Raw genomic sequence first — 23,952 nt, forward strand, 5'->3', positions numbered from 1 at the left:
ACAAAAGCTCACAGCTCAAACACAGGTCGCAGCCTCCAGTTACGAGCTGATAAACGAAGAACACAGTTAAGAAAAAGCTGTTCCTTTCTTATCAGTTTTATTGCCGCGAAAGGTTTTAAAGGGCCAACACTGCTCTGCTTGTTTATCCGTACAGTACAGTGCGACGTGCACCACGGGGCTTAAAGATCAGTGGCCTTAGTATTCTCTGTAGCCTTATCTCATGTAGATTACGTTGATGTTATCAGTCACAGAGCGATAAAGCGTCGGGTCAGACTTCTGTGTATCCAGCCTCGGTCTTTTCCAAGCTCAGTAGTTTGAATGATTTTAAACTGTCGTTTCAAGATCCTTTTAGTTCAGTCTGTTTGTTGCACGTCGAGTCAAATTGATGTTACGTAACACGATCCCACGATGCAGTAGTTTTAGGGCTGATTTGCAAAAAGTCAGCTCATTTCAATATAGAGCACAAAAAAACAAAGACATGACTTTTTCATCGCAAAAAGTAAACTGTGTGTCGCAAACATTAGTCTGATCAGTTTGCCCGCTTGACTTAAATATTCTCCTTCTAAGCAACAGGATCAGAAGCAAATATCTCGTTCCAACCTCTTCCACGGTTGTGTGAAACTGTAAAGTGTGAGTGTTTATTAATGAGAGTTTGTGTAGCAAATAAATGTGAAAGAGGCTGATGGGAGTGAAGAGAGCGTGGAAAATAAAGGGGGTTTTTTTACCACAGAGAAGAGCTTTGGTTTCAGTGGTTAAAATGGTTTTAAGGTAACGGGATCAATTATAGACATTTAAAATAAGTTTAAAATAAACACATTTCTAACTGTCATATGAAAAATTGTAAAGTGCTGAGAGCCCGTTCTTTATGGGCGGGGCCTATTCTTTATGGACCTTTCTTGTGTGCGGAGCCTGCTTCCAACAAAGAGAATCAGGTCATTATGTCACATGAAATCCTATATAAAAACGTCTTGCTGCGTGTCTAAAACTGCAGTTAAAGAATATGTAGGGTTCTTAAAATACCTTCACAACTCTGTCAAGTGTGATTAATCGATGTATCAGTGTTGTTCATTTGAAGAAAAAAGTTTCCAGTACATATTAACGCTGATCCACTGATTAATGAAATGTTCTGAGACGTGAGCGGAGGGTAAAAAAACTATTTAGAAATTGTGGAAAATTCTAAAGTTGGTATGTTAGTATGTGTGATCGGTGGCTACTGAGCCTGAGAGTCAGAGGCCTTTGTCACATAAGCAAGAATGACAAAGAGAGACTGAAAGTAGTAAGAAGGGTGGGAACAAGTTCAGTGGACGTGATCTGTTTGAGCGAGGGAGTTAATGTTAACAATTAACATGCTAACTGAGGCCTGTAGAGTTTGAGATGTAGCCATCGGGTGTTTCTGAACATAGCACCATCTGGCGTTGTGGTGAATTTGCTAGGAAATCCACCCCTGAGAGGTGGAGCATTCTGTTAACATGTACCTGAGTGCTCCATGCTGATGCTCAGTTGTTCATCAGTATATCAGACCCAGGGTAAATAGAATATTTGTTTCCCTTTTGATTATAATTCTCTTCTAATGGCAAACTAGACAAGTGAATCTGAGAAAATAAACAGACTCCACATACATATGAAAAAACTAAGAAACCTTTGTATCTTTACATAAATAAGGATTACACTTCGATAAAGTACAGCTTATTAACAGTTCACTATTCTTTGAACCAGTTTGACAGTAATATAGATTTTTCCTCTGTTCCTCCTATTTTTGTCAAACCATAGAAGGGTTTCCATGCGAATCTTTAGTAAACTGAACTAATCCGGGTTTACAGTGTGGTTCAGCCACACAAAAAACATCCGTAGCACAAATGTCCATGGAAACAGCATCTATAGGTCCATTACTTGATCCCAAGTCACTCACTGAAAAATGAGTTATAGCAGGCCTACTCCACAGGACCAGAAACAGAAGGAAACAAACTTGGGCTGGCTGTCTCAGCCACACCAGACTTATTTGGACTAGTTCTCTAGACTGAGACATTTCTGTCCCTTTATTCATATCAACACAGTCAAAATGTTCATGTGAGGCTCTGGCTAGTCTGAAGTCATTTTCTTGGCAACATTATTCCTGTTCTTTGAAAGATAACAGGTCCACGTCTGAAATTGTAGTAGGGTTCAAGTAGATCATAAACATAATCCCACAGAGAACAGCCGGGAAATTCACTTCAGTTGAACATCTTTGAGAAGGCCCAGCTGAACCACGTCCTGAACCTCGTCAGAAGGTGGTTCAGAGACAGGAGTCTCAAGTCACTCAGGGTCAGTAGGATTTCTTCTACTTTTACTTCATTTCATTATTAAATGCTGCATTTCTTCCATTTGGCACAGAAGATTTTCCAAACATTTCTTGAGATTTGTGTTCTTTGTCTTTTTCTTTTTCTCTCACTTTTAAACTTGGACAGCAGAGCAACAATGTTGCTGTTCTGCTCAAGGAGAAACTCTTGCTTGTTCTCAAGCACAATCAGGTCATTCTGAATTGTTTTGATCTGCAGTTCTATCTTCGGGGATACCTGCTGTGTCTCTCTTTCCTGAATATTCTGGGGCTCCATCCGCTGGGCTATTCCTCTCTCCGCTGACTCAGTAGGTCTGTGTGATTCCTCTCTCCTGTCTCTGTCAGACACCGAATTGTTTAACATGTATTCATGTTGCGACATTTAAAAGTTTAATGCAAACAAACAAACAAAAAACTGACCAAAGACACTGACTGACTCAGTCATTTGTCTTTTCCTTCACATGGTTCACCAGACTTCCCTTCCCTGCTTTTCTTTCTTTTTACTTTGCTGTCTAATGAAGGTGACTCCCCCTTCTTACTACTTTCAGAAATACTGAAAGTAGTAAGAAGGGTGGGGAACAAGTCCACTGGACTTGATCTGTTTCAGCGAGGGAGTGGTCTTTATCACATGATCGGTCTGTCACATTATTGTGGAGGAATTTTGATCCACTCTTCTACACTCCACAATGTTGCTTCAGTTCATCAAAGGCCTTTACAGTTAGATGTAGCTATCAGGTGTTTTGCAGTTTTTCTGAACATAGCACCACCTGGCTGTGCTATGTCTGGATGAATTTGCTGGGAAGGCCACCCCTGAGAGGTGTAGCATTCTGCTAACACACACCTGAGTGCTCTATGCTGATGCTCAGTTGTTTATCAGTATGTCAGGCCCAGGGTCAAAAAAATATTTGTTTCCCCTTTAAATAATATTTTCTCCTAAGGAAATATTAATCAAGTGAATCTGAGAAAATAAACAGACCTCACATACATTTATAAAAACAATATACAAATATTTAAACTTTAACCTTAAACAGTGACATTTCTAAACATATTTGCAAACATGCTCTTTACACCAATGTAACATTTTATTATTTAGAGATCCATTATAATATCTTTCAAAAAAGCATCTCTTCACAGCCCTCCAAAATCTGTTTCATGCATTAACGTTACTCTGGAGCTAACAGTGCTGATGAGACTTTATCTCTGCATTAGGCTGAGTAATATGAGACTGGATCTGTGAAAAAGGTCTGACTCCTTGATCCTACACAAACCTGTGCTCTAGATTTAAAAACGATGGTATCGCATGACTCAGTCTCTTTCTAAGCTCCACGACCTGCAGCAACAACATGCTGCATACATACTATTAATAACACTGATATAACATTAATAACATATAATACTCTAACATACTATTATATGTTATATGATTTTAACTCTCAAGCAACTAAGCACTAAAGTACTGAAGCATTTGTTTCAGTAGTTCAAATGTTTTTGTTCCATATGCCTGTTTCTGTCGGTAGTATTTTTGCTAATCTTATTGCATGAAATTGTTGTAACAGCTACTCTTACTTCTATTATTAATAGAAGCTTATTACTTATTATTACTTTTTAATTATATTCTTATTATTACTTCTATTTAACTATTTTCCAGACTCAAATCATCTGCACAAAATACTTAAAATCTTACATACAATATAGTTTTCATACATAATGTACGCTCACTGGAGTATACATTATGTATGTATATTAGAAAACTTTATTAGATACACCTTGCTAGTACCTGGTTAGACCTCCTTTGTAACATAGATTTAACAAGGTGCTGGAAACATTCCTGGAGATTTTGAGCCATATTGCCATGATAGCATCACACAGTTGCTGCAGATATGCTGGCTGAACATGCATGATATGAATCTCCCATTACACTAAAATGTGCTCTGTTGTTGAGATGTGTTGACTGTGGAGGTCATTTGAGTACAGTTGCCGTGTTCCAGGAACCAGTTTGAGATGATTTGAACTCTGCGACATGGTGTCTTATTATGCTGGAAGCAGCTGTATGATGATGGGTACACTGTGATGGGATGGACGTGGTCAGCAACAATACTCCGGTAGACTTTGTTTAAACAATGCTCAGTTGGTACTAAGGGGCCCAAAGAAAATATTCCCCACACCTCTGCATCACCAGCAGCCTGACACAAGGAAGGATGAATCCGTGCTTTCATGTTGTTTACATCAAATTCTGACCCTACCCTCTACATGAACTGAAATCGAGGCTCATCAAAGCAAGCAACATTTCTCCAATTTTGGTGAGCATGTACAAACTGCTGGCTCACATTTCTGCTCTTAGCTGACACGAGTGACCCCCGATGTGGTCTTGTGCTGCGGATGCCCATCTGCTCTGCATTCAAAGATGCTCTTCTGCAGTTGTTCCTCTCAGTTAGAAGCAGTCTGAATTCTGCTCTGACCTCTGAGGTCAACAAGGCATTTAAATCACTCAATGGATATTTTCTCTTTTTCAGACCACTCTGTAAAATACTCAGACCAGCCTATCTGGCACCACCAACCGCGTCACATTCAAAGTCACTTTCTCACCCATTTCAATGCTCAATTTGACCTAAATGCACTGAGTTGCTGCCATGTGATTGGCTGATTAGAAATTTGCATTAACACTCAGTTGATCGGGTGTTCCTAATCTTTTTTTTTTTTTAATAGAGTTATACCGTAGTTAAAATTAACCTCACCTTTATCAGCTGCGATGTGAAGAGATATTTTTACTAATGCATCACTAAAAACAATTACAATTCAATTATATATTTTGCACTGGTATTATCACAAAATAAATAAAAGCTGAGAGATGATAGAAGAATGCCTCTGCATGTGAACATCAGGAAGGGACATCCTGTTCCCAGGAAAAACTTAAACAAGTGTTGTGTTGACGCTCCTCTTCTGACGTTCATATAGTATCTGTTTTCTGAAACTCTGCTGACATCTGCTGGTTTGACCGGAAACTGTAACGGGGCTCTTTATTTCCTCAGCTGCTATTTAAAAGATGCTACTGGGTTTAGTATGAATACACTGACTAATAATAATAAATATCATTAATAACATAAATATAATAAATGTAATTGATTCAGAGCGTAAGGTTGCAGGGTAAGAAATCATTATAATACATTTTTAGCGTGTTGCTTATGAAAGATGATTTATTTTTATGAGACAAAATGGTTTAGGTGTAATTAGAAATTTCTAGTCAAACACAGAAACGTTGGTACTGGGTCTGTGACTCAGGGTTTTGTGTTTATTGGTTAATTTATATTCTTGGATTATTGTCATTCTTGGTTTTCTGCTTGTGTTTATTCTTAGTTCCCAGGATTTAATTTTCTGTTACTTTGCCTTCCCCGTGTTCCTCGTCTAATCACTCGTCTTCATGTTCCCTCTGTCTCCCCAGTCAGTTATGTCTCTATGTCTCAGTGTCAAGTCCACGTGTTTGTTAATGTCTCTTGTCTCCTGTTTTATTTTGATAGTCCCTGTCCTGTGTGCGGTGCATTCTGCTTTGCTTCCTTTGTCTCTTTATGTCTAATTAGTCCTAGCTGTGTTTCCCTCCTGTTTCTCACTCCCTCATTACTGCCTCTGTATTTAAGCACCGTGTTTTCCTTTGTTTGTTGCTAGTCTGTCAGCGCTTCTTCCCCTGAGTCAGCTCCTTGATGTTTTGTGTCTCTTGCCCCTCTCTCTTGGTTGTAAGATCTTTGTAACATTTTCCTAGTCTCCTCATGTACTCTAATTGCCTTCCTTTTTCTTTTTTTTCTTTCTTTTTTTTTGAGGGGGGGTGGGTCCACTTATTCCCTTATTTTCTTATCCAGTTTGCTCAAATTTGTAAGGACACAATTCAAACCATGCTGAGTTTTCAGCTAATAGCTCTCTAAGAATCCCCTTGTTGTTGCTACAACTCCATGTAATGCCTGTCTGATTGTGTTAGCTTTAGCATCTTTTCTAGATTCAATTAAAGAATAAACGATGTGTTTTGTGACAGGCTGCAAGTACCAAAGTGTCTAAAGATAGAAAGATTTAAAACTGGTTCTTTGCTAACCTGTCGAGTTGTTGTTGTTCTTGTTGTTGGCTAGTCACAACACAGGCTTAAATAATTCATATAGGGTTAACAAAAAAAAGATATTCCTCTGAAAATGTTCACGTACAAGCACTGGCCAAATGTTGACAGAAACACTTGAAACACCTTCAGAAAGGCCTTGGTAGCTATTGCTGAAGACAACTTGACAACAAGAAAGTCTGGCTCCTTGAAAGCAAAATATAAAGAAATAAGAGGTGGCTCAAGACTTTTGCACACTACCGCACGTGTGCATATGAATCTACGTGACTGATTTAGTTTTTAGTTTTAGCTTTTGTTTGTTAGCTTGTCCTCACACTGTCTTGCCCATCGACAGCAAAGGGAGCAATGCCCCAGCTGGACACCAGGTGTGCTCTTTAGCACTGCAGCACGCGAGCCACTGCAGTGCTGCCATGTCTGTGAGTGTGTGTGTGTGTGTGTGTGCGCGCGTCTGCAGATGGGACAGCCCGGACCTGCTTGCCAGCTCAGCCACTGCTGCTCCTGCCATTCAGCTGAAGAGCGGCGAAGGGGGGAGGCACGCGAGGCTGGAGCGAGAAAAAAGACAGAAAGAGGGGGGAGAGAGAGTCCAGGCCCAAATAAAGACATGGGGGCCAGGACTGGGCTGGGTCCCGCTTTGCTATAAAAACGCTGGCCTCCTTGAGACTCGGGTTTGGTGGTTGGGGCTTGGGACCAGCGACCACCACAGCTGCTGCAGTCTTCCTCGGGGGAGCTACGTCTGCATACTCACCATCATCGTCCTGGTCATCATTTCTGGGGGCATTCAAGATGCCTCGAGTGGACGCAGACCTCAAGCTGGACTTTAAAGATGTCCTTTTCAGACCCAAGAGGAGCAGCCTGAAGAGCCGCTCAGAGGTCGGTCCTGTTAATTACGTCTGCTCATTACGCATAACTCACGCATTACATGTATAGTGTAATCAACCATCAGAACAGCTCTTTGGGTTAGACAGGTGTATTCTCCTGCGCATTGTGCCGCAATATCGTGTTAACTGTTTGTACATGAGGGCAGATTGATGAGGGTGGTGTCCTGGAGCTGTCTAGTTCTGATCAAATGCGAAAAATACTTTACATTTACTCCTAAATCAACAAAGATACCTCGTTGAAGGAGTAAAATGCGTCCTTGTCTTGTTTAATGTTGAGCTATCAGGTGTACACTGCCTCTGTGCTGGGCTGAAATAGTGTAACAGCGGAGTGACCTTCTTAAAGGTGACAGGAAACAGGCTGGACACAGGCATAAAAGAACATTTTGATCAGTTTGGCCTTGATCTAGTTACCTGTCATTATTATCTAAAGCAGACTAAGCAGGCCACATTGTGTCCAACATCACCATACTTGTGGTGGCACTAGATCTAAAGCAAAGAGTTTGAGCCCTCTGAGGGAGCAAGCAACATGAGACACAGGAGACTTCTCAGAAAAGTTGTTTAAAAATAGGACGGAGCGTGTTGCAGCCAACCAGAGCACATTCCACATGCCACAGAGATATCAGTATAACAGCAGCTTTAATCACATCGATTCAGGTCTCAGACACATGTGTGGCACCTGATGAATGCGGTTTGGTTATTTTGATATTTCAGATCGTAATGTGGGCAGCGGGCCGCGACTGAGACCACTGGATGATTTATTTTAAGTACATATTTTGCAGTGATGTGGTTTATTTTCAGCTTGATGGTGTTGGTGGCGGGGTTTAGTCTTTATTATGACAGGACAGACTGAGAGTAGACAGGAAGAGAAAGACAGCAGGGGGAAGACACACAGCGAATGGCCCTGCAATAGCCTTGCTGCACATGGGTCTTCTGCTCAACCTGGTGAGCTACACCAGCATCATTACTTTCTCATTATTAATGGTGAATAGAAAGGAAGTAAACTGAAAGTCCTGAGTCAGTGTGCAGCATCTGCTGATGTGCTGGAGCGAATCAATATAGACTATAGAATATCTCCCTCGTCCATGTCTTCCACCTCTTTCCTTCCTCTCACTATTATGAGGCATGACCTCATTATATGCCCACATTAAAAGTTATGGTGCATTGCGTACGGTAAGTCTGTAGCTTAAGTAGCTTTGCATAATAAATGTCTTGGTTCTAGTCAACAAAAGCATTCAGCACTAAGAGGGAGCCATTTAGAAAACTTGTTTTTAACTGTTGGCAAGGCAACTCACCGTTATGTCCCACTTTTTGACAACTATGCCGACCATCTTTACCTTCTTTTTTTCTAGGTTGAAAATTTACCAGTTAGACACATTTCTACATTTTCTACATATTAATACTGATAGTTGGTGATTAAAACCCCCAATATTCTGATATTTTGGCATTTGTTGAGCCTAATTTTTTTTTTTTTTTTGTTGGCATTTATAGCCCTTTTCCACTGGCAGCTACTCGGCATGGTTCAACTAGACTCGGTTTTTAGGGTTTTCCATTAGGTGGTAGAATCTGTGCCAAGGAGGAGAAATGGCTATAGAAAAAACAACAATGTGGTCGCTGAGTCTGACTAGAAGCCATGCACGGAACAGCAGGTATACCATCGCCTTAACGTCCTCCACTGTTGTGTTGTGTTCAAATTATGTCACAGGACTGTGTAACAACCCCACACACATGGAACTCGATTGTAATGGAAAAACATCCAAAACCGAGATGAGTCGTGTAAGTACTAGTAGAAAAAGGCTATCACAGTTATTTACAAGTGAGAAGTTTCAGAGTGCCCTCTGGTGGACAAACTATGCAATATCACTCACACCATGGTGAAGGGCGTTTTTGCTGTCTCTTCTTTAGTTTTTAAAATTTTTATTATTGGCCGTTAAATGCAGATACTGAAAGATTGGCAAATAACTATTATCAGCCAATAATATTAGCCTCAGTAAACACATTTAGATTGCTTACATTAGCTAACATTAGTAAGCTATACCAGACCAAGTAATGCTACAGTAGTAAAGCCACCAAGACTGTTGAACGATGGTTCTGGGAGAAGATTCTTGAGTAGTAACAAAGTTCAGCGTTTAGATCGTTAACTGGAAAAAAGGTTTATTTTAATGATTTAATTTGAAAGAAATAATTTCCGCAAGTGACTCAAACACTTTCCTGAAAATGGTGCAGCTTGTGTGTCACATTGAGCTCAGCTCAGCACAGGCATATCCATTAGAAGCTGTCCATTAGATCTAAAACAGCGGTCCCCAACCTTTTTTGCGCCACGGACCGGTTTATGCCCGACAATATTTTCACGGACCGGCCTTTAAGGTGTCGCGGATAAATACAACAAAATAAAACTAGTACCAGTACCGAAAAATTTTTTTTATTCATAACACACGTGAAAAGACCCAGGAAAAGCGAGTTAACGATAAAAACGATAACAAAATAACGCTGAAAACTGATAAAAACCCTGAAAACCGTACATTTCACACCTGAGCCTCAACTCTCGCGGCCCGGTACCAAACGACTCACGGACCGGTCCGAGGCCCGGGGGTTGGGGACCACTGATCTAAATGATTCAGTGCACCCATGCACACTCAGGAGACGAGTATTAGCCTTCTCATATTTCCAAGAAAAATGACAAGGATAAAAAAATACTAATAAATTTTAAAAAATTCCTTCCGTCCTCAGGTGGATCTTCAGAGGACCTTTACATTCCGCAACTCTAAGCAGACCTACACAGGTATCCCCATCATTGCAGCCAACATGGACACCACAGGAACATTTGAGATGGCACAAGTTCTCAGTAAAGTGAGTGAAGACAATAGTTATAAAAAAATAAATAAATTAAAAATACATTTGTTTTATTTTGTATGGTTGTGGATTCATCAGCAGGTTACTTCTGTTCAAGTTGAAGGACAATGATGGATGATAGAGAGAATGTCAGTGGCCCAGAGTATCTAAGGTATTTCTGAATCTCTCATTTTCTTCCTGTCTTCCTTTCTGTCTGACTGCTTCTTTCTTTAGCACACCCTCTTCACAGCCATTCATAAACACTACTCTGTAGAAGACTGGAAAAACTTTGCTGCTAGTCACCCAGAGTGCTTAGAGGTAAGACTTCCAGTCTTTGCTTTAACGTAGTCTGTGTGTGTGGATTCTCAGTCATCCAGGTCATCGCCTTAAGAGCTGGAAAAGAAGGAACTGGAACTTAGAGAAGTCCAGTTGCCTTCTTTTAAGCTCTTAAGACTTTTTACATGTATGTTGTCTCTCATAAGAAACTAGAAAATCTAAATAAAACACATTTTCATTCCCATAGCACGTAGCTGCTAGCTCAGGGAGCGGCAGTGCAGATCTGGAGAAGCTGTGTGCCATCCTGGAAGCCGTCCCTGCCCTCAAGTACATTTGCCTGGACGTGGCCAATGGCTACTCTGAGTACTTTGTGGAGTTTGTCAAGAAAGTCAGAGAAAAGTTCCCCAAACACACCATCATGGTAGGAAAGACAGTGCCTCACGTTGGCTGGCAGTTTGTCTCCTGGTGGATTATGGGATATTTAAGACTGTGTGCTGGTTTTGCAGGCTGGCAACGTGGTAACAGGAGAGATGGTGGAGGAACTCATCCTGTCTGGGGCTGACATCATCAAAGTGGGCATCGGGCCAGGTGAGTGGGTACAAAGGTCTCTTAACACAAAGCTGCACGGTCCTCAAACACAGAGACCAGCAGTGAGGCATGCAAACACAGATGAGACATAAGACAGAGACGTACAGCATTTTAAACCAAGTATAGCGGTCATGTTACACGCCATTAAGTTACTGACTCATTGCATGACTAATGTAGCCACTCTAACGTTGCTGTGGAGACATGAAAAATGTGGTTTTACTGGTACGATTACAGCAGACTAATGTTTGGGATCATTGTCATGCTGACAAATTAAGCCGTCGCCAATCGGACACTTTCCAGATGGTATTGCACGGTTTGTTTGTTTAATCAGGATTCCCATTCCCAGCCTCAGACTTATCTGTCCTTCCTGGGTTTACTTGCAAACTCAGTCCAACAACAACACGACATAAAAATGAAAGAAGCTGGTTTTTTTTTCCTAACACAGATAGCACTGAGTTTCATAGAGCGAATATAAAAATGGCAAAAATAATAAGATGAAGCTGCTTGTTTTCTAACGGGTGCGCCTATGAGTCACAATCATTACTAAGCAGCTGAATACTAAAGAAAATTCCATCAATTTTGGAGATTCCCAACGGCAGTGGCTGAAACACAGCCCCAAACCAAGACGCTGTGTGTAAAAATGGCACTACTGTTGTGTTTGTTTGTTTTTTGCACTGCACACCATGCCAACATTTGGCAAATTTTTAGCTATTAACTCCTTGCGAATCACCTTGATGGTGCAAAACTCCTATTTTATGCTTGTCAAAATGTGTTGTTACCAAAAATGGTGCCTTTTTTGTGACAGCCTGCTAGTAAAAATGTGCCTTAAGATACAATTTTATGTGCAGACACAACACTTGACATGGGTGCCTTTATTGTGCTTTTATGGTTCACAGGTCAGTGTCACATGATGTAACAAACAAAAACACTCCTTAAAAAGTCAGGTGCATGATTGGACTAAAAGCCAATCATGCACCTGAGTAGTCACCTGACTTGAACAGATTAAAAAAGACGGCAGGTTCCTGTAGTTACAACAGCAGCAATCAGCACAGACAGAGAGAGAGATAAAGATGTGGTTCTCTAATGTGTGCTCTGACTGTTGCAGGTTCTGTGTGCACAACAAGGATCAAGACAGGAGTGGGTTACCCACAGCTCAGTGCTGTTATAGAGTGTGCAGACTCCGCTCATGGACTCAAAGGTCACATTATCTCTGTAAGTCCACAATATAATTTTTTTAAAATAAAAATAATGAAGTCAAACAGTAATTAAAGTAAATATTGGCAATTTCTGCAACAGTAGGAAAGCTGTCTGCAGAATATGCTGCAAATATGCAAGAGGCTGAAATGAAAATGATACAAAGCAGAGTGCAATGATGTGGTTTTCATGTAGATACTGAAAATGCATCAAAGAGATTTCCATTTTAAATTGTGTTGTACTTGGAGGACAGGGTGGCAAACAGTGAGCAACAGAAGAGCATTTATTGCTTGAAAGACCAGGTTTTTTCTCGTCAGTTCAGCAGGTGTAACACACTGTAAACATGTGCAAAAACCAAAAAACATGTGCGATTATGCATCACTAGATTTGTTCATGCATGTTACTGAAGGTTTCCAGCCAATAGGGGGAGCAGTTTAGTCCTAAAATTAAACATTAAACCTGCTTCTCTGACCTAATGTGAACCAGTAAACTGACATGTGTTTAACTTCTGTTAAGGATGGTGGCTGCAGTTGCCCTGGAGATGTAGCTAAGGCCTTTGGTGAGTAACCAACCCCACGCTGTAAGAAATGCCCCAGTTAAATTACAGTGAAGTAGTGGCAAATCTATTTCCCAGATTACTTTTGTATGTATATACAGCTTACCTGCTGTAATCTACAAAAAACATATCTTGAGGTAAAAACATTTACATAATGGTGTCACATACAATTGTGATTATACTGTTTTTTTTAGTCTTTTACGATATAATCTCCATGACTTCATGCCCTTGTCCAAATTCCCTGACTTCAGCTTCGTGTGCTTCCCCATTCTTCACACTGCATGGCTACGGGAATGCTGTGGTCAACAGTGCGCTGTGTTTGTCTCTTCAAACTTGCTGTGTTGTTCTATACATCTTACCTCTGTGCCTACTCTGGCTGTGCCTCTGCTCCTCAGGTGCCGGTGCTGACTTTGTAATGATGGGAGGAATGCTCGCAGGCCACGACCAGTGCTCCGGGGAGGTCATTGAGAAAAATGGCAAGAAGTACAAACTATTTTACGGCATGAGCTCCGACACAGCCATGAAGAAATACACTGGGGGAGTTGCCGAGTATAGGTGAGATAGTGATACCCTGAGACTCGCAGCAACACCTGTGAGTCATTCATTTTGGCTTCATCTGTGTTGCTATGGGAATTCCTTTTTTTTTTGATTGCTTACAGTAACAGTGTATTATTATAGACACACTTTAATCACTCAGGTGTTTGCAACATTTTTTTTCTTATTGAATCCATTTCATACTTTGATGATTCATAACACAGACAAAAGAATTCTAGAACTCCAAAAGTTGCCTTTATAAAAAAAAGATGAGCCCATTTTAAACTTTCATGCTCTGGTCTTGTACTAGAATAGATGAGCAGATATTTTACCAAAGAAAGGTTTCTAAAGTCCACCTTCTCACCTCTTTCCTTGGCTCCCAGGGCATCAGAGGGGAGGACGGTCGAGGTTCCCTACAAAGGAGATGTGGAAAATACCATCCGGGATGTGCTGGGGGGCCTGCGCTCCACCTGCACCTATGTGGGTGCCGCCAAACTCAAAGAGCTGAGCCGCAGAACCACCTTTATCCGTGTCACACAGCAGTCTAGCTATATGTTCACTTAAGGGGGTGGTACTACTTTCTCCCAGTAGCAGCAGGACCACATACAGACCTACACCTCACTTCACCACGCACCTGTTTCTCTCAGGATATCTGCTGTCCGAAAGCTTTCAACTCCTTCGGGCTGCAATTAAACCAACTCAAAAATTTGACTTGAATTACCCAGATGGATAACAACACTCTACTCTCTTTAATCTCACAGTGAGTGTGTTTCTATGCTTGCAGAAACCAATAAAGTACTGTTGTAATTTATGCAGACATTGTTTTTGAATGGGAATGTGCAAATACGCTTCACCTGCTACCTTTCAGTTTTGGGAAACGGCAGTGAAACTACTACAGTAGAGATTTTTCAGAAACTTGTATATAAAGTTGTTACTGGAGGATATTTCAACATTAACAACATGTCAAGAGCAAGCAAGAATATGAGATTTGTAAAACACACTCAGCAGGAACGTGTTGGTATTAGTGGGAAGATCAATGATTTTGCTGAAGTGTATCCTAAAATGAATGTGCAAGTTGATATGCGAGATTAAGAGACTCCGGCCTTTAATTGTCAAGGCAGAAATTGTGTTGCAATAAACTGCATGGAGAACCTTGTGCTGGTTTCCTCAGTGGTGTTGGTCTTTCAGTTTGAACTGAGTTGGGACGCTTTCATAATGAGAATGAAGTCTTCACAGTTTGTGCATTTCAAGTATTTGGTATATTTACTTAAAAATGTGTCCCTCATTTTAAATCATGCAAGTCTAGAGATTTGTGCCTTTTACTGCATTGTAAAGTAACGTAACGATGCCATTAAACGCAGGAAATGAAAACCTACACTATGTAATGCATACTGTGATAACTAACAGTATTACATTGTTTATTGCAGTCAAGACAGAAAATGGAAGTCATTAATCAGTGAATGATTAACATAATTCCTCTTTCTGGACAATAAACTGTAACTAGAAGCTTTTGAGATTTCGGTTTCTTTTTCTGATTTAAAAGTTTCAACAAAAAAAAAGAAGAAGTGGTAAACCAACTACCAAGATGTCTGGCTTGGAGTTGAGACCATTTAGATTCATGTTGCATTACAACGAAACTTCTTTCATCACTTACTGCTCACATATTTCTAATATTTCTTTGTTGCTGGTGTTGCCACTTCCTGTGAAAACAAAGCTGCATGGAGTAGCTGCTATAAGATCAGGAGGAGAGTACTACAACTGAAGGTGGAATGAAACAGTCATTTCTTTTGTGCTGCTGGTCACATGTTGGGTCCTTGAAAACTTGTTTCTAATGTATATTTAGGTCCTTAAGTGTTTATAATTTTGCTTGTGTACACCACCACAGTGGATTTTAAATCAATCAAGAAGCCTCTGACAGGTTCATTTATTATTTTTCCCAGATAGACTCCCTCACATGTCTTTGCACTTCCTATTCAGAGTGAACAGCTACCAAATACAAGGTCAGCAGATTGAATCAACTCCAGAGTTTTATCTGCTTAATTTGTCATGAAATAATGGGGGAACAGGCCTCAACAGGTTCAAAAAATGCTTCCCTGCCAGTCGTCCAATTACGTTCAAGCCTTGGGACTATGATTTGACTATGTTTTAAATATGGCTGTAATTCCTAAACAGTTAATGCAAAACCTTTGTGAAGCCCTTTGAGTTAAAGCCGAACGTTTGCAATTAAATCACATCTTTTTTATTCAATTTATAATCCACTGTGATTGTACAGAGACACAATGTCAGTGTCCAAATAGGACCAAACTGTAATAGTTAGCTAAGCCCACACAGTGAGCTCTGTGCAAGGAGGCAAAAATCAATAACCTTCAGGGGCTACAAATATTAATCTGTTTGAGTACCATGTTTCATTTTGTATTCTTCTATACCAGCTTTTTGGTTGCAGTGTGGCTTTTAGACAGAGCAAGCACTTCCATAACGCCAAAGCTTCAGAAAGGCTCAAAACTGTAGGGCAGGTGTTATGTAGCCCACTAAACACTAGAGGGAGATATTATAAAAGGTACCAATTTCAGCACTGGGTGAAATCACAGTAGCTGCGTTCTGTACAGATATCCAGATCTTTTGTTCACGTATGCATTGCTACTCAAAGAAAAACACAAATTGCCCATTTGTTCCAGATATGTCAAGGTTTCATTTTGTTTTTCCAAAGAGGTGCGTTTGTACAGATGTCAAATACATACACCAACAGGGTTTCTCCATTGCTATAGAGGAAATGGGGTGGTGAGACACAGGGACTTGGTGAGTACAATATAGTACAAACAAGTTGGCTGGGAACTGCTGTGGCCCCCCCTGTAGGCCAGACTGTCCATGCAGGTCTGCGCTGATGTCCAGTTCTCCGCCACCATCTCACAGGCCAGTAAGTCTCACTTTAGTACGTGGTGACGCAGGTTAACTGAGAAACATCTTGACAGACAGGTTGCTAGCCTCAGGGCTGAGTGTTCAGATCACAGGAAGGACACAGCTGACAGATCAACTCCACCCTCTCCCTGGCAGTGGGCAGGGTCAGAGGTCAAGAACCACACAGCCTGTCCTGAAGTGTTTTTATCGCCTTCCACAGAGAGGCCGCCCAGAGATGATCAGTACACTAAAGAGTAATCCAAGCCATCTCCAGCATAATACACATAATATCATAATAATTTATAGTTAATTTCCAATAAGAACATTTGTTAATCAAATCAATTCAAATATCAAATTATAGGTAATAAATTTACATATCTTATAACCCATATCAAAAAGCCCACTATGCAAATTGACTGGTGTGAAACTAACTGTTAAGTGGGCCTCTACACTTTTTTTTTTTTCTTCTTTCTGCCTGAGTTGGTTATCCAGCGCTATGGACATCGACAAGACATCATACAAAAAAAAAGAAAAGAAAAATAAATTCATGAAAAAAGTGGAATCCTGATCGAATTCTGTTCACTTTTAAAACACAACAAAAGTGCCAAAAAACACATTTTTGTTTACGCAAAATGAAAGTACAAACATTAAGAAACAAAGAGCACACATGCCTTTTTTCTGATCAAAAAAAGTCAAAGCTCACTCACCAACATTCATTTTATTTGTCAAGTTGTGCAAGAAGCCAATTAAAAAAAAAAAAAAAAAATGACATTAGCACTGTTCCTCCAGTGAGGACGCTTGTCTTGAAAAACTCAACAATGACACATTCTCTACATAGTTTTAAGTCCCCTGACATTATACTGAGTGCTACAAGGAGACCAAAAACAAAACAACAACAACAAAAAGCTCCTGCACCAAAGATAATGCAAACAAAGCAAAGGTTTGCACGCGCTCTTTCCGCACCGCACAACCGAACCAAGCCGTGAACATCAAGAAACCGAATTTATCCGTTCAGGCAGGTTGGCGGTGTGCGCTGGAAAAGATGAACGCAACGAAAGAGGGGACGCTTTCCATGAGAAAGGGGTTTTCCTAGTAGAAAAGAACCAAGGAATCACCTAACACCTCGGCCCGTTGGACCCAAGAACGCGCCGGGCGCCAAGCGAGATGGAGCACAGACAGATAAAACACAAGGTTACGGCAAGGTGATGTGCAAACTTGAGCCATCTCTCCCCCTCTCTCTTTTTATTCATCAATAGTCACCCCGTTTAGTTTTTGTTTGTTTGTTTTCTCATTCTCTCTGTCTGTTTTGAATGAATGTTACCCCTGGGACAGGCGTCGGCCTGAAAGAGAGGGGTTAGACCGAGCCCCGTCCCAGGATTAGAAAGTGCTGAAACATTATCAAGTCTTTTTACATCTACATACATGTGCATCTCTTTCGGTTGGTTTAGAATCTTTTTTTTTTCCTTTTTCTTTTTTTTTCTCTTTTTTTTCTACAAAAAAAAAAAAGTGGTCCCCACTAGCGATGAGGTTTCTTTTTCCTGTGGGTCTCACCGTGAACCGTCGAGGGTCAGGGTTTATGATCTCACAGACTATTAGAGGAGAAAACACTCCCCCCCCCACACACACACACAAACACTCACACACATTTGAACACCAGGTGTACATAAGCATACATCCTACACGCACGACGACACACGGTGCAGACTCACAACTGAGGAAGGCCGCGAGGACGAAAGGGAAGGAGAGGAAAGAGAGGAAAAAAAGGAAAAACGCTTTGCTGTTTCTCCTCACAAACATCCTGACTCAGATGTGACACACACGTCAACAGATATTTAAAAGAAATACACGAGCCTTTAACGAGGATCAGACACTGGAGTCGAACTTTTGCTACATACACTTGGCACAGTAAAGAGGGGGAAAACAAAATCAAAGTATTGCACATTGTGGTACATTTCAATGGGATTTAAGAAAGACTTGGGAAATGATAACTACACTAGACCCTCGGAAAAAAAAAAAAAAACCTTGCTGATTGATTTATGTTATCATCTATAGTAAAATATAAACTCAGTGGCCTTTTTAAGCTGACTGTGAACAGGAGACCGAATATGAAAAGATGATGTAATTGGGAGGGCAGACCTCCTATATCCGCATCAGGCCACACTGAAAGGTAGCGAACGGTTGTCGTTAAGGGTTAAACAGATTGCTTTGCCTCAGAAGGAGGTGCTCGTGAGGCTGGCTGGCTATGATTGGGTACCTGAAACAAAGTTAAAGAGGTCACTACGGGAGTCGTGGCAAAGAGGCAGAGCTTGGCGGAGTCAAAAAAACGAAGAGGAAAAAAAGAAGTCTGCTGGTTGGCTTCGTGCCACACCGAGTCGGTTCGCCTTCAGCGTTGACAGTGTAACAGCAGTGTTTGTGACTGACCAGCAGGGACAGAGGAGGTTTCAGGGGTTGTGTTGGGTTACTGCATATATGAGAAACTTCCCTGAAAGATCAGCAACTGGTGTTGCAACTGCAATTTCTGAGGATTCAAATGAGTTTCATGAGGAGGGGAACTGCGGTACCTGGAGTGAGCTGGGTTCAGGTGTGTTAACGTCTGCAAACCTTTTTGCAGTATGAGACGAAAATTGTACTTCTTCTCTGGGCAAAAAGAACTGTTTTTGGTTGTCGTGCTGGAGGATTGTTATTAAAATGTTTATTGCAGAGATTTTGAGTGGAATGACTCGCCGAGCGCGCGCTCCACTCGCATACAAGGAGACTGCCTGAATACTTTTTAACTATTGCTTTCTAAAGTAACCAAAGCAACCACAGCGTCGCTTGGCTTTGGATTATTATTATTATTATTATTAATAATAATCTACCTGATCAACAGTAAGAGTCTGAATGGTTTGAGTGGCTGACAGTTTTGTTCAGATGTCTATTTTTCCTTTTGTTGGTAAGGGGGTTGGAGAAACATGTAGAAAAAAGACATACATTTATAAACCACTGCCACACACACACACACACACACACACACACACACACACACACAGCGGTTCCAAACCATGCGCACACACATATAACTACTGCTATTTCTACCAGATGTTTCAATAGGAACAGGATCAAATGAAAATGCGCTGCTGTGTGGGTGTCGATCTGAGAACCCTGTTCTATTATAAAAAATAAAGCATTTTCAAATCTCATTCGGGGCTCTTCTTACTCGCTCGCCTTCACTATCAGTCTGTCTGCTCATTCGACCACCAATCCACCCATTCCTCATCCATCTGAATACACATCCATCCTGCCATCACCCTGGTAAACTCCCACCACCTGAAACATTGTCGCCTCTATTTTTTCTTTTTCTAAAGGCAAGCAGCAACAGCCATAAAACATAAATACAGGCTGAGCAGGAACAGATATGCTCAACAGACATGCCTGCAGGAAGCCGCTGCCTCCCTAACAACAGCATTGTGCCAGCAACATGTCAAAGCTAATCTCACAAAACCTGAGATATGTTTACATGTTGTATGGCACCTCTATGTTACATGGTATAGATTTAAAAAAAAAAAACTAACCGGCCAATTGTTTTTTTATTTTTAGTTTTGTTTTGGGGTTTTTTAAGAAGAAGAAGAATCAGCCAAATGATCAAGGATGGCCAATTACACCGAAGGCTCGTGCTTTCATATTAGAGAAAAACCCCAAACTCCGTGAGGACGATCGACCGACTGACCACGCAAGCGCATCTGTTGAGGTAACTGCTATCTAAGGGATAAATGAGTTTTGGCTGGCTGAGCACAGGCCGTGTTCAAAAGCGAACCCTAGCCCCCCTTTACACTCTGGGCACCCCGGTTTAATCAGCAGGGGCAGATATTCTCCTTAAGCAACCCGAGAAATGGTCGGCTTTTAATTCAGTTTAGTAGGCAGGCACATGTTTGCCATAACTGTTGATCAGAAACGTTTCCTCTACAGTGTGGCAAGTGCCTGTTTAGGAACAAAAACCCTGATCTCCTCCAGTGTGTCATGTGGCTCTAGGGCTAGTTTTGGGACAGGGCCTTAAAAAAATGAAATAAAATAAAATAAAATAAAACAAAAAATAAAAATCGCGTCTCGACTGAACTCCCTCCTCCTGATGTGCAAATTGCAGGATTCTCTTAATTAAAGACTCCAAGTAGAAACACTGGACATTTAGCGTTGTCTTTATATCATTTTCCTATACACAGTGCACACACACTCTTATACAAACTCCCACCCATACACAAACACAGCTCAGAGCACTTTTTTCTGCACGGCTGCACTGTAGCAGTGCCGCGTGCATTAATCCAACGTCAGTCCACTAGTGTCTTTGCAGTAGGGACAATATGCACCAAAATAAACGCTTGCCTCTGCAGCTGTCTAAATATGGATTGCCAAGTACAGTACGTATTGAGTTTTAGAGACTATTTTGTGTCTGTGTGAGCGCGTGCGTGTGTGTGAGCAAACACACCAGCATCATACACACACATATTACAAACATATGATGACCTTCACAAGTCTGTGGGTGTGAGCTTCTGATTGTTGCTCTCAGTCTAAAACAGATCTTGAGCAGGATATTTCAAAGACTTGTTTCTTTTTTCCCGTCTTAATCGAACTTTCCAGACACGTTCCGATACTTTCCTGCCGCGCACATGCCGAAAACCGCGATACCTCCCGCTTCATCTCACTTCCTCTACCCTAACCTACTAACTGAAACTCCTCTCGCTCTCACATTTGTCCCTTGCTCTGTGATTTAATGGCACATCTGCTCCCACGTTACTTAACAACCTCTTTACCTTTCACAAAGTGCTTCTGCTACTTTCTGCCTTTGTCTTTAAAAAAAGAAAGAAAAAAATCTAAGAGCATACAGTACTTTGTAAATAAACACACAACATCATCATTTTTTTGTTGTTTTTTTTTGTTGGCTGTATGATGAGAGTGACAGGTGTGTTAAGTGCTTTGAAACATCCGGACCCTCTCAGAGCTAACGTGGAGATTCTCTCGCTTCCCCTCACGCGACCTTTCAGGATTTGTAAAGAAAAATTAAAGTGATTCATTAAATAAAACTCAAACAAAACCGCTAGGATCGTATGCGAAGACTCCGTTCGAGTGCAAACACGCTGGGTTCACCAACCCAGTGTGTTTGCATTTGCTTAAGGTTAGGGGCATCGCATATTGATACATGAACATTGACCCACCTAGGCGCGATCGATTGATTATTAAAAAGGACCCCTGATTAAGGTTTTAAAAAAATCTTGAAAAAAAATGTAAAACCTATGTGGTGAGATGGGAGATGAGGGGTTAAAGAAGAAAAAAAGTCAAATGAAAAACACTAACATGAAATGAAAGCAAAGACTCCACTGTCTACAAACTGAGCAGAGTAAGTGTTGTTCCCTCACAACTGTGTGCAGCACACGGGCATCGACACGATGACCTCAGGTTCCGGTCAACCACAGGCCCGGATGACACAGTGACAATCAGATCATATTAACTTCTGGTCTGATTTAGCAAGTGAAAATTTTTAATGATTTACCCGCAAATCCTTCATTATTACCAGAGGCGAATCCAGGCAGCCTTACTGCCCGAGTACACAGGTAACATCACTGTCACAGAGTGCGACTGTGAACCACCCATATGGAAAAGAAATAGTAAAAACTTATATGTGATTACTCATGAAAGTGGCCACTTTCTCATTACTTTCATACATTGTTTTAGTAAGTATCCAAAACATACAAGTTTCATTATATAATTTTTCAAGGGATCTTATATCCGTTTTCACTCTTATATGCTTTTCATACAAGTTTCACACAAGACAGATACAAACTTTATAAGATTTATATATATCTTTTCCATATGGGCAATCAGGGTGGAAATTTCAGCGTAAGGTGTCGCCGGCCAAGCAGAGCCATCGAATGTCGCGCCCGTGTGCCACAGAGCAACCGATAAACATTCAACGCACAGGTCAGAAATCCCTCACCAGAAATCTTCTCATGAAAATCACCAAAACTGCACAGATTGCTCATGTGATAATTAATCAATCTATTAAAAAAAAAACCATAAAGGTGTTAAACTACATGGACTTAATGTAAGGTGTAGGGTAAGGTTACCGCTACAGTACAGGATGTGAACTAAAAAGAAACAAAAAAACAAAACCACGACGAATGAACCTTCACCGTGGACATTTATGGGGTTTTTGTAGAATCTTTTTAGCTGTGTTTATTTTTTATTTCATGGGTTGTTAACAGTCCTGCTAGCCTTCACTTGCCAATATTTGACCTTCCTTCAATGCTGATTTTCACCTCATGAGGGATGAAGGAAGGTTTGGGAAGGGTCAAAGGTGGTTCCTCCTCTGATTTTTCTACTTTTCGACCCTCGGGCGCAGACCATCTGCGCTTCCTGCTTCCCGATGGCTTAGTAGAGCCAGCTTCTGTACTGCCGACAACCTGACCTTTGGAAACTCTTTCCCCAAACACGAGATCCCCGTTTTCCACACCGGAGATCCCTCTACCTCCATTTCCACTCTCCCCACTCCCTCGCTGGCTGATGCCATTCTCCCGCTCTCTGTGCCTGGGACCTCCTCCACTGCAGCTCTGAGGAGCGTCCGACACAGCTCTAGGGGGTTTGAGGTGTCCGTGGCTGGAGGGGACAGAGGCGTGGGCGGCCGGCTCCAGGGGTTGAGTCTTCTTCAGAGATCCGTTCCTCAGGTTCTTGAGCGTGAGTGAAATACAAACATCGCCTACAGAAAGCTTGGTACAAGGCAGCTCCAGAAGCTGGGTGGTCCGGTCCGGGCAGCATGAAGACCAGCCTTGGCCAAAGACGAAGAAGGGGTATTCCAACAAGACCTCCACGCTCACCTAAAGAGAATTGGGGACAAACGAATGAATACCTTATTTACATTATATACTGTTGTTTCACAAAAAAATCCACTTTGATCTTTTGATTTTGTTAAACTAAACAATCTCACGTAGAGCCGAAAGCTGTAATGTTTAAAGCTCCTTCAGGAAATTAGATCGGAATACGGGGAATTTTTTCTTTGTGAATCTCAGGTCCAAAAATCAAGGCATGAACTAAACCATGGTTTTAACATGTTAATTATGAAAGTTCATGACTTTAACATTATTTTCCACTCAGTTTTGGAGCTTCGATAAGAACGCAGTGTCTAAAAAAGGATAACGAGAAAAAAGAAGAAAGAAGAAGAAATACAGGAAATTGAATGTAACCCAGTTCCCAGACTAGCCCAGCAGCACGACAGCAGCCAGTGTCCTGAATTTTATTTGAGAAAAGCTTTAAAGGAAAACCTGCCATGCCTCTGTTTGGCCATTTTCTAAACTGAAATCTGAAATTCTGCGGCCTCCTGTTGACACCATGTCCTATAACACTGACCCTGTTAAGTACACATTATTAAAAAAACATGGAGAAAATCTGCTGCATATTACTTTACTGTTTGTGAACCTTTTTGTCATGACGAATACTGAAAACACTACACTGCTATACTACTAATACTGGTGTCAGCTTGAGACCTGAAACTCTCATCTGAAAAAGGACGTTTTCACAGAACTCTGAGGTCCACACCAGGATTCAGTAGCTTGTAGAAACACTTTTAGCAGCAATAACTTGTTCTCTGTACAACTTTCAGAGTCTCTCACATTATTGTGAGAAACTTCCAAAACTTCTGCTTTCATAGAGGTGCTCACACTTGCTGATCATCAGTTAATCAAGAGTGTTTGATTAGCAGCACATGGCTGCTATTCAATGCTCTTAGTAAGGCAGTAAGAAGCAGTAAGGGTATCCAGCTGCTCCTGTC

The 23,952-nt window shown here is 41.1% G+C and overlaps 2 protein-coding genes across 5 annotated transcripts in view; one reads left to right on the plus strand and one right to left on the minus strand.

Annotated features, from left to right (window-relative positions):
* Positions 1-6,868: 6,868 nt before the first annotated feature.
* gmpr (guanosine monophosphate reductase) lies at positions 6,869-14,421 on the plus strand. Its single transcript, XM_085446265.1, has 9 exons — positions 6,869-7,280; positions 10,016-10,135; positions 10,352-10,435; positions 10,641-10,814; positions 10,900-10,981; positions 12,087-12,193; positions 12,692-12,734; positions 13,127-13,286; positions 13,649-14,421. Exons 1-9 carry the CDS (start codon positions 7,194-7,196, stop codon positions 13,827-13,829), a joined length of 1,038 nt encoding a protein of 345 aa, XP_085302391.1. The 5' UTR covers positions 6,869-7,193; the 3' UTR covers positions 13,830-14,421.
* A 2,164-nt stretch (positions 14,422-16,585) lies between these two features.
* Positions 16,586-23,952, minus strand: part of atxn1a (ataxin 1a) — a 118,572-nt gene continuing 111,205 nt past the window's right edge. For all 4 annotated transcript variants that reach the window (XM_085447026.1, XM_085447027.1, XM_085447028.1 and 1 more), the window contains one exon: positions 16,586-23,002. In XM_085447026.1, the coding sequence (XP_085303152.1) occupies positions 22,406-23,002 (597 nt within the window). In that variant the 3' untranslated portion in view covers positions 16,586-22,405. The remainder of the gene's footprint in view (positions 23,003-23,952) is intronic.

This window comes from Copadichromis virginalis, linkage group LG22 (assembly GCF_057382275.1).
Source record: "Copadichromis virginalis isolate Kocher_CV1m ecotype Utaka linkage group LG22, C_Virginalis_male_GT1.1, whole genome shotgun sequence".
Lineage (NCBI taxonomy): Eukaryota > Metazoa > Chordata > Actinopteri > Cichliformes > Cichlidae > Copadichromis > Copadichromis virginalis.

What these genes read in the sequence shown, in the direction of transcription:
- gmpr (XM_085446265.1), top strand. Translation starts at nt 7,194, where the DNA reads ATGCCTCGAGTGGACGCAGACCTCAAGCTGGACTTTAAAGATGTCCTT. An exon ending in TCCCCAAACACACCATCATG is followed by an intron (nt 10,815 to 10,899) that starts GTAGGAAAGACA and finishes CTGGTTTTGCAG; the next exon opens with GCTGGCAACGTGGTAACAGG. An exon ending in AGATGTAGCTAAGGCCTTTG is followed by an intron (nt 12,735 to 13,126) that starts GTGAGTAACCAA and finishes TCTGCTCCTCAG; the next exon opens with GTGCCGGTGCTGACTTTGTA.